This window comes from Cephus cinctus, unplaced genomic scaffold (genome assembly GCF_000341935.2).
Source record: "Cephus cinctus unplaced genomic scaffold, Ccin1 Ccin1_scaffold0727, whole genome shotgun sequence".
Taxonomy (NCBI): domain Eukaryota; kingdom Metazoa; phylum Arthropoda; class Insecta; order Hymenoptera; family Cephidae; genus Cephus; species Cephus cinctus.
In genome coordinates, this window is record NW_014333343.1 from 255,413 (window position 1) to 266,736 (window position 11,324).

The window sequence follows — 11,324 nt, forward strand, 5'->3', positions numbered from 1 at the left end:
GGGGGGGGGCGTCCATAAATTTTCAAAGTTCCCCACGTAGCTTCGAGCAACCCTCGTGGTTTTATGTCGTGCCTGACTGTAGTACCGAGTATAGATATACCGGATGACTTTTTTTTATTTATATCATTTTTTCTCTGTCTCTCTCACTCTCTCCCAGATACACTTTTCTTCTTCTTTGTTTTGCTTCGCGCTTTGCTTCCCTCTCTCTCTCTCTCTCTCACCCGTATCTACCAGTTGTACATATAAGTATACCTCGCACGGAATTTTTTTCGTATATACATATACATACGAATATTCTGTTCCCAAAGAGTTTTTAGCTTGGCGGTTCGGCCTCGTGCAATTACCTTCAACGGGGCAATCGACGCAATTGGAAAATGTAGGATCCCGTAGTATACCGGGTGTCGTAATAAAAAGTAAAAACGTCCAGCGTACGCTTCTCTCGCCGATAACCACCGGGTCTGGCCTATCGGTTGACACGTAACGTCGATAGATAATTTATGTTTTCAGTATGTCGCCTCGCGATAGCAGCCTTCGGGATGGAGATGCCCGTCGGGAAATAAAAATAGCCGACGCGCATCGCTCGATAGCGTCGCGCTGCCCTTCCGATCCTGCCTGACACTTAACGTCGATAGATAATTTATGCCAGCGTCTCGTCTACGATACGACAAGCAGGGCGAAAACACTGTAACCGCGGAAACGTGATGCTCGGACGATATCGCGGCCGGATATATATATATATATATATATATATATATATATATATAGATATAGAGGGCGCATGTTTATTCGTCTTTAAAGTTATCGCGACCAGGACATCTTATATACAGCGTTACTCGAGTAAGTACCGCGTTATATAGTTGGAATTAAATTATCCCCCTCTACCTCCCACCTCCCTCGTCCTTTAACCCTTAACTACCAAGATAGGAGTCGATTCGACTCAGTCGTAGACGACTCGACTAATTTTATACCTCAAACTAAATAGACTTTAACGTTCGAGTGACTTCGTAGAAATTCGATCGATTCCAATTTACTACTTTTCGCTTGGTGTCCCCTTATGCCCGATAACGCACACTGAAATATCACCGGTAGTCCTATCTGCATTACGCGTGTTATCTAAGTTCTCGCTGTCTGTTACATCACTGATTGGCATTCCACGTGCGCACCTTGTGAAACTTCTCGATGCTCGTTCGATTAGATTGTCGAGAGAACCGAGTGATGGTTATATATATATATATATATATATATATAAAGCGGGTTATTCAGCCCAAAGGAAGCGCCTGAATATGGTTTTACCATAAGATTCGAATAGGCTAAATTCAGGTGGTACGTTTCTACTGAATAATTCTGTGTGTATGTATATATATGTACATCTTAGGGTATTAGCTAACGTAACATTTTTGTTTTTGTTTTCTACGTAATTCCTCATGCGCGTTCATACCTCTTATTATTACCGTCCCTCTGGTCTTGAGTTTAGAAAACTGTGGCGGGGAAGTCGAACCCGGACGGGCCCGTAGGTCAGGGCTGGCAAGTATATATACACCCGATAAGAGGTGGTATACACGGGCGTGGTCTCTGGGACACGCAAGCATCGCTTCTTTTTTTTCCGGCACAGCTTCGCCCTGTTATACCCTTCGCGGAATCTTCCTTACCGATCGATAATGTAAAAGCGTTCCGTTTTCTCGAATCTGTCGGGGAAAAAATCCGGCAGACCCCTTCTGGCAGGGTGGGTGGGGGCTTTACGTCGCCAAAGTGTAAAGCGTTACCCTTGTTATGTAGTCTATATGTATATACGTCGTTGAAACTACGAGGAATACATTAATGTTTATTTATTCATGGAACCTGGATGCACCTGCTGCTTTGGCTATTGCCAGCCATCGTTTGCTACTGCGACTGTCCGTTGTCTCTACCGTTGCTGCCAGAATACTCGTACTACCAGTATACTCGTTCTCACCTCTGTACTTATATTTGTGCGTGTGTGTGTGTATATATATATATATATATATAGAGAGAGAGAGAGAGAGAAGGCAGAGTTACCAACCGTGCACGGTCATTATCATTATGGGATATCGATGGGTACGGTTTTATATTTATGTGCGACTGTACCCATGTATATATATATATATATATATTTAGAGAGAGAGAGAGAGAGAGAAGGCAGAGTTACCAACCGTGCACGGTCATTATCATTATGGGATATCGATGGGTACGGTTTTATATTTATGTGCGACTGTACCCATGTATATATATATATATATATAGATGTACATTAAGTTTATAGGCGAACCCTGTGCGCTACGACAGATTAGCCAGAAGTTCTACGTGTCTCGTAGATTCTCATGTAGCCATATATATTGCCAGACCGTTGTTACCTTGTCGGCTTGATAATGGCGGCGGTTGGATGCACTTTGGCACTCGAGTTAGAGAATCTAAGAGGGGAAGTTAAGATGTGACAGTGGGGGAGAGGAGCAACGGTGACTTGATCAGGAGAGACTACTGTGTGAGAGAGAGAGAGAGAGAGAGAGAGAGAGAGAGAGAGAGGTAGTGGATGAGGAGTACTGTGACTAGGGGAAATATTTAGTAGTGGCGGGAGGGGGGAGGGGTGGACGTAAACAGACTTGAAAATTAGAGGGTTGAAAAAGGTTAGGCGATTCTATACTTGGACGAACGTTGACACTTCACGTATCTTAGCGCACCTGTGGCTGGAATGTACAGGGTAACGAAAGGTCGTTAATACCTCGATGCTTTTTCTACGTGGACTGTACGCGCGTGTGATATATATATTGTACGTAACGTGACCCATAAGTGGGAAGGGAGGTGGATGCGACTTGCACCTACCATAAATACGGTAATTAGAAACTAAGTGTATTACTTTCTCTGTTGGTATTTCTTTTCTTTGTCATTTTCTTAGTTACAGCCCATTTATAATTATTTGTGTGCACTCAGCCCTTTTTGTCTGCAGTCATGAGGCTCGTTTAGGTGAAAAATTTTAGTGCCCCTCGTACGATCCGGAACCCCTCTTTTTCTCCGGCCCTGGTACGTAATTGTCACTTTAAGTATTCCAACGTTTCTCGTTACGCCCTTGACACTGACGACTCCCTTTTATGCAATTCACTCCTACACGTCTCCTTCTCCCGTCCTAACGCTCGAAACTGCGCGACGGCCGAAATCGCCTTAATATTAAATCTCGGCGACGACCCGCTTTCGATTCCATTTGAGCGGCGACTGGGAAAGTGCCGGGGAAACAGGTGCATTATAAACGTGACAGGGGAAACCGGTAGTGGAAATCACCTGTCATATTATGCAACCCTCCCGACTCTGCGTTTCGCGAATACCTTCGGGTTCCCTGTGGACGACGGACGGGCCGCCCTTCATATTCTCACGCGTCTAATACGACGACGGCTGACAGGACGTCGGGAGTCGCTTTACGCAACCGATATGCTAATTGCTTATTTTCAGTATCGAACACTCGAAACGTTCTCGATTCAATTTATTTATACAATATACCGTATATGTGTCAGTCTATCGATATCAGGATAAAAGTTATACGCGGAAGTAACGTGAATTCTTTTGGATTTTCAATGGGGAGCGGACTTTTCTTTTTTTCCTTAAAGCTGCTCGATTCACCGACCGGTCAACCTTACTCGTATAATCCTTCGGGACCACCTTCTTACCAAGGAACGTGCCGAGAACGGGGTCTTCGCTCGAGCAGGCTTTCGCCATCGGAGTATCGTCTCGGAAAGCTGCTCTCTGTTTTCCTCTCTCAGGCGACGTTGCTATGCTCACTTGCCTGCTTGCTTGCTTAACGCCTTCCGAACTCAACGCCCCGCGAGCACCAGGAATAACCGGGAACCCCAGGTGCCTTTCTCAACATCGGGGCTAATACCTTGACTAACAGCTCTCTACGCGTACCCACCTACCCCTCTACCTTTCCTCAAATTCAATTCCGCCTGTCGCTCTTCTTAGAGACGCGTCTACCGCCGTTGCCCTTTATGACTATTATTGCTAATTCGTGACTGCATACGACGTCGCTGTGCATTCGTAAGAGCTCTGGTGTGTGTGTATATATATATATATATATATATATATATATATATATATATATCTGTACGCCATATATATAGGCGTCTACGTGTAACCGCACAATGGGTTTTCTCGACGGTAAAGAGCGGCTCTTTTAAGCTAGTTTCAGGTTTAACGAAGTTATTTGTAGCGGAGACTGTACGACTGGATGTTTAATGTTGTGTTAAAAAAAAGTTTTTTTTTTTTTTTTTTTTTTTTTTTTTTTTTTTTTTTTTTTTTTTTTTTTTTTTTTTTTTTTTTTTTTCATTCACTTTTTCGAAATCATCTTTTCACTCTGTCGTTCGGCTTTGTCGACTTTTCTTGCTTTTTTTTTTCACATTGAACTTGACGTCGGATCGATTTTTTACTTCCTGAAGGCACTTCGTCACGTTTCCTCAAGATCGACCTACGCTACTTTGCTAAGCTGACTGTCTCCTACGTGACTCGATTTTTTACTTTGGTTCATATACCTTCCTTGTAATTCCACTCTTCTCGCGGCGCCGCTCCTGCCCCTCGGTTTTTTTTTTTCCGTTGCTTCCTGACCCACCCTACGCGTCTTGTAGCTTCTTTTGGGCTGCCTCGAAGGGAAAGAGTGAGAGTGAGCGAGAGAGAGAGAGAGCGAGAGAGAGAGAGAGAGAGAGAGAGAGAGAGAGAGAGAGAGAGAGATATGAAGCTATGCTACAAGATCGTTGAGGTCGCCACGCGGATTCGGAATAACCACACGGACGTATATTTCCTAAGGATTTCCGTATACGTAATGGAGCAAGTTTTTTATGTTTTTTTTTCCTATTGTTTTCTTTATTTTTTTTTGAAGGAAAAATAATTTTTTTTTTTTTTTCTAAATGTTTGTATTTGGGGAGGGGGCATTCATCGTAATTTAACAAAATTTATATCCACTCCGTCCAGGAATTTTACGCATGGTCAGAAAGCAGTCACGTTTCCTTTGCATGAGTGCGAAATCGCGCTGTATGATTCATGAGAATTAATCGGAGGTGCGTGTATCAGGCGGAATTAGAGTTTGTGTCGTTTATCGATGGAAAAACTTGACCAGTCAAACCATCGACACACTCTGTATATATATAGAAAATATTAAATATGCATGACGCTTGGGATATATTTTTACGGACTTAGGAAAAAAAAGTGTATAGTGAATTTTACATGACTAGCTTGTATAGGATAGATGCTTGTGGGGTTTGGCGATGCAGCGTCATTTTTCTTTTATAGCACGCCTAATTAGCTGGAGTGTAGGTGAGGTTGTACCTGAGTTGTAAAAAAAAATTGTACTGTTCTGACTTTACATGAAAACCGATATATCCAATTTAGAAATTACTTCCCGTTAAATGAGGTAGCAGGGAGGCGGAAGAAGTAAAAAAGAATTTCGTGAATCAAGTAAATCGGCCATTTCCGTATCTCGTAATTCTATCATAAAACCCGTTGCGCATTAAGTCATGTTAGAATCTCGATTAGGAGACTTTCCAATCGATATATAACGTGCCGCTCGCGTCGGTACCTAAAAATCGTCGAACCGTGACGATTTGTTGTAAAGAGAAAAAAAATCGGCGAATCTCAGCAAATAAATAAAGAAACCGGTAGCGGCAATAATCGTCAAAATTCAATCACTCCACTTCAAGCACTCGTCGTACGTCCAAGAAGTCACCCGTTATACGTATATATCGCAGACAATTGGAAATTGCGTCTAAAAACTGTAGAATCCCGACATTATCGACAGAATAAAACGTAAGAGAGAGAGAAAGAAAAAGGGAAAGCCTTTTTACTCAATCATCTCGCTCATGACGAGCTCAGCTCTCTCGACAGCTTTACTCCGACTAGAAGCATTTACCGTCTTCCTATGCATAAGAACCAGGAGCCATTGTCCCCAGAGCCGCTGAAAGCGACTGGGGTATAAGGAGCGTATAAAGCGTAGCCCGTAGTCAGGGAATAAAAAAAGAAGTGCTCGATCCGCCGTAAGTCCATTTCTCAAAATCATCGAGAAGACGTGTATTTCCCACGGTGTCTCTCTGGGCTGGGCTGTATGCGCGCTGCACGTTCCAGAACCTTCCATTGCCGGAGTCGCCCATTATACGGTCTTATCTGCCTCGTGTACTTCTTACAGGGATGTATGGAATGCCGTGGCTATATATCCATATAAACTTTATTCATTCTTGCCAAGGCATGCCCGACTATACATATACTGAACGTTGCGTGGGGCCAGACTATCGGCTATACGCACTGTTACGCCTAGTGGATACTGCACGTGGGAGGTCACAGTAGGTCTCTATACCTCTCTCTCGCTCCACTGGCAGCACAATGGGTGCGTTAGCAGCACGACAGAGCGCGAGGCTCACGTTATCCCGACTAGACGGAGACCAGCTGGCTGTCTGGCCAGTTAGCCGCGCTTTACTTACGGAACGCGAGTAAAGGCGCGTGTTATGGTTGCCCTGTTAGGTGTCTCGTATAGTTGCGTCACGAGGGGAGGTAGGACTCTCCTCTCGTGCTATTCTCCCTCTACCTCCTACAGCAGGCAACCGACAGAGAGCACCGGTCGTGACCTTTTTTCCCATCGGTAGGAGACTGGCGTGGCGTTACGTCCGGCGTCTATAACCACGGAAGAGTTTTCTATAGACTCGGCGCATGCGCAACCGGAGGCAATACTCTTCTTATTATTTTTCAATGAGGAATGAATTCTTTTTATTTATTTTTTAAAATAATACTGTCCTTACCTCTTCTTTGGACTCTTTTCGCTTTTATTCTTTTTCTTTTCTTTCTTTAACGAAGGACTCGGACTGTTCGCTATCAATTACTGGGAATCGCTATCAATGCCCGGTTAATAAGTCGTGGGTCTGCTGAGCTTGACTGACGGATAAGGGATCCCTCTCGTAGAATAAGGATTTTCTACCATATTTAGGATGAAGGAGGACGAGGGACGAGAGTGCTAAAGGGGCTTCGGCTCGATTGATTTCGCAAGGCGTCAACGAGATTGGATAGCTCCTAGCGTTGCTGTGTGTCCTGAGTGGGTATAGCTGTGGTGTGTGCTAGCACGGAGCTATATGTATACATGCTTCTGTAAATATATACGTAGAATTGGAAGCCCTATGGGGGATCATTGAATGAACCGTACCGATCGTTAGTTTTACGGCAAAGCCCTTCGATCCTCCTTTAGGAAACTGTTTAACTTCCTCTATCTAACTTGTCCGTGTTACTGCTCTGTGTCGGAGTACCCGGCTACCCACTTTCGAGGTCCTCTCTCGGCGAGGGCGAGGATCGTCGAGTGGAAGGGAGAATTATTCGGGGAAATCGATTATCCTTCAGTGCCATCCCTGTGCTATACGCTTTGTGCACCGGGGGTACGAGAAGTTCTCGTAGCCCACAGGGCTTATCGATTTACCGCCGGGCACGTCTATCCTCGAGCATTTCCACGCGTGAGCGCCTCGAACCCGGAACACGAGCCACGAGGAGCCACGTGAACACGAAGGCCTCCAGCTCCGCTTCGTGTCGACGGTCGGCTGCGGATTCGCCCTAAAGAGAAAGTGACGTGCGAATCGATTTACGCGTACCGTTCGCCAAAAGACATTAATGACTCTGGTCATAGGTATTGATGGAGGAATTGGAATACCGTAGACACAGGAATGCCGAACTTCCGGTTCTTTGTAGGCGATGTATTTTTTCTTGCGTGGGGGAGAGAGAGAGAGAGAGAGAAGACGGTTGGGTGAAATTTTTTTTTATTACCCTCATATTATTATATTATAATTTCAACAAGATGCACTTGGCTTATAATTAACCGATTTTAAAGGTTAATTTTAATTAACGCGAACGATCGTCCTGCACTCTGCTAATTGCAGTAATATTTTTTCTTTCAGCCATGGAGAGTCTCGGGAGTCCAGCCGCTCCAGACAGTGCTGTACCCTCTGATTCAGACTTCGGTGCTCCGCCTCCACCTCCTTTTGGCTTCCTACCTCGGGACGGTGTTGACGATCCTGAGGACGAGGTCGATCCCGCTAATAAAAATGGTCCACTCGACCCCTGCCGATCCCGGAGAACGGATCTTCTCCTTTTGCTGAATTACAACGAACAGCACAGCTCGGAAGAGGAGCTCGAGGTTATCAACAGTCCCAAGACCGTAGCGAGCCAGGGTTGCAGACCAGCGACCGCCCCTGAGAAGCGAAAGTGGTCCCAGGTCAGCAGCAGCAATACGCATACGCACACGCAGACCCAGACCCAAAGTCAACCTCAGCAACAGCATACGCAGCAGCAACAGCAGCAGCAGCAGCAGCAGCAGCAGCAGCAGCAGCAGCAGCAACAATTGTCATTGTGTACCGACGTCAACACAGTGGTAACAACGTGCTCGGCACCGGCCAGTAGAGCTGGGAGAGAACCTGCTGGTTCTGGATCGAGTGACGAGGAGGTGAGGGATTAAATATTATTTTTTTCATTGTAATGAGATTAAAAAAAAAAAGTCAAATTTTCATCCATCTGTAATCAAGGACCATTCGTACCATAGTACCCGCGGGTATCGCATGGCACGAGCGGAAGTCGTTAATCGCCTACTGACACCGGGTCAATTTTCCAGGTACAAGGACTCCTCGGTAGCAGAAGCGGAAGTGGCGGTAGCGCCATCTCTCAACCGGTACAATTTCGTACCTCGCCACCGGTCGACGCGCACAAACCAGGACGTTCGCTGTCGCCACCGCCGAAACTTTTTCACGCATCCACAAGAGATCCGCGACCTTCACCACGGCCAAGGTCTAGGCCAAGGCCTCATCCTCATTCGCACTCGTATCTTCACACGCACCTAGACCATCATCATCACCACCACGTGGAGACAGACGCAGACGCCGTAAGCGCCTGCAGTCCTCGTAAGCGTCATCGGCCACCTCATCGTTTGCCCAGGCCTTGCCTCGACTTTGAGAAGATGCAGCAGGTATTGATTTATAGGGGATCTGGCTGAGCTACGGCAAAGACCTGGTACCCTGTCTTCACGATCCAACGTCCGGTATCACCCTCTTTCTTATTATATCCTGGAGCATCCACTTCAGGACTTCCACGTACCAACGCCCTGCAGTCATCCTGGTCCTCTCTTCTTGTCTGTTCGTACACCGGGTTATTATACTGGCGCGTGTGCACACACCACGATGGACCTTCGTGGTCAACCAAACACGATTCCATTACACTTGACTGGGCGTGAAATTACGTTGATAGATACCTGCCCTCCCCTGCTGCCTCCTGCCATCCTGCGCGTACGCGGTCGTGATTCACGCGTATACGTGGGCGGACTGAACGTCCTTCGGCAACGTTAACGGGGATCGACTTCTGCTCGCTGGACTGACGATTTCCCAACGTTATCCTGGGGGACGCGTCGACCGTGGACGTCAATTTACAGAGACTAAAATAAAACCGTAGATCCTGGCTCTCACGGTCTCCCAATGAAAATTGTCCGGCTACCCATATCCTTTGTGTCTCTCTCACGTAACCACTCCCTGTAGACGGTGTATAAACAGTCCTTGGTTTGCCGTTTGAAAAATAAAAAAAAAAGGACCTTCCGAGGGCGAAGTCCTGTGCGACGAGGGTGCCTGGGAAGGTTGACAGACCAAGGACGAAAGGGATTCGCGATATAAGATTAAGGGTAAAATCTATTTGAAGAGACAGCCCGTTCGTCTAGTGCAGCCCCCAGCGAGGGAGGCTGGGAGGCAGGGCGAATAAGAAGGGACGATGTTGGCTCGTGACTAATTAGCTTCTTCTAATTAGCGTTTAATGAGGCCCTTAAAAAGTAAAGCGCGCGCGGCTACTCTCACTCCCGCTCAGCCCCCCTTCCCGCCTCTTACCCGCAGCTACCCTCGCTCCCTCCCACAAGTCGGAATATCTTCTCTCCATCGTCATCATCGTCGTCGTCATCATCTTATCCCTTATCTTCTTCATCTATTTCATCCGACTCGTCTCGACACTCTCTTCCTCCTTTTCCCCCTCTCGTCTTTCCACTCCTACCCGTCGTTTCAACCCTTGGCACGTACAGCTCCCAGACAATGTTCACGTAACAGGACGCAGCATCCCAACTGAACGGCGGTACCCGGGTGTTCCTGCCAAACCAGCAACATGATACCTCCTACTTAGCCGTAATTCGTAACGCAGAAGAGAGCCCGCCCTACGGTAATCCAGTTATCCGAAGCGCACCGGGGAGACCGAGTAATTTCACTCGATGGCGCTTTTATGGGTAATTCGCAGTAGCGATCCCCCCAGCCCGAACTCCACTCTTTAATGCCGATTCGCTGTAGGATATAAACATAGGGCATCCCTGGCGCAGTCCTTCCGACTAGATCATCGCCCCCTTGTTTCCCCCGTTACGCGCAGTACGCCAAACAGTACTGAAACACAATACTTTCCGGCAGCGGAGAAACGCGCCAATTAAAATCACCCCGGGGCTGAACCTCCGTCTTCGTCCCTCTGGCCGCTTCTTACCCTCTTACCCGGACTACGTTCCCTACGCGATACTTAACTACACGTTTCGTACGCGAAGGATAGGAAGATACGTTTTAGCACCGTCTGGCTTTCGCGTTTAACAACTCCAGGGTAGTCTGAGAGTCTTGCTGTGTACCTACATACCTACCTACCTATTTGCTTGGCGTAGGCTGACAGAGACGAGCGATCCTCCAGTTTCAGAGCCTCAGCAGTCACAGGGTATCTCGTGTCCATTGATTCTCGGCATTCTTGGATGTACCCTTTGCTCTTGTTCCTTCTTCATTTTCTTGAAAGGAGTCAAAGAAGTCTAAATGAAATTGTTCAATTGCACGGTGGCATGCATGCCGATTCTACGTGTACGCGTTTCACGGTGTTTATACGGGTATTTTTTTTTTTATATGTTTTTTTATCCTCAACCAAGTCACGGGACGCTTTGAAGTGGCCTCCATTACGTCGTAGCGTCTCTCGGCGGTTATATAACGCGCGTTGTTTGTATCCCTCCGAGAAGTTAAACCCACGTTAGAGTGTCCCTTTATCGTTTCCAAGTATCGCAACCTTCCTCGTTACGTCCCTCTGTATCCTTATGACAGCGGCTGGTTGACCAACGAAACAGCCTCAAATGGCCGGAGCGCAGCCTTATGGCTGCTGTAAATTTCACGATAGCGGCGAACTAGTAAATTTCATGGGATACCCAGAGGCACGTGCTTGCTCTACGTCATATATAGTACGCAGACAACTTCACGATCTCAAAGAGCGTGTATGCGCGTGCCTCGGACTTGTCTCTCAGGTAGAATGATCGATTTCTCTTTTGGCAA

General features: G+C 46.6%; 1 protein-coding gene across 3 annotated transcripts in view; it reads left to right on the forward strand.

The window, feature by feature from the left end:
- Window positions 1-11,324, forward strand: part of LOC107270347 (putative uncharacterized protein DDB_G0291608) — a 36,240-nt gene that overhangs the window by 17,865 nt on the left and 7,051 nt on the right. For all 3 annotated transcript variants that reach the window (XM_015745279.2, XM_025087714.1, XM_025087713.1), the window contains 2 exons: window positions 7,917-8,461; window positions 8,627-8,977. In XM_015745279.2, the coding sequence (XP_015600765.1) occupies window positions 7,917-8,461; window positions 8,627-8,977 (896 nt within the window). The remainder of the gene's footprint in view (window positions 1-7,916; window positions 8,462-8,626; window positions 8,978-11,324) is intronic.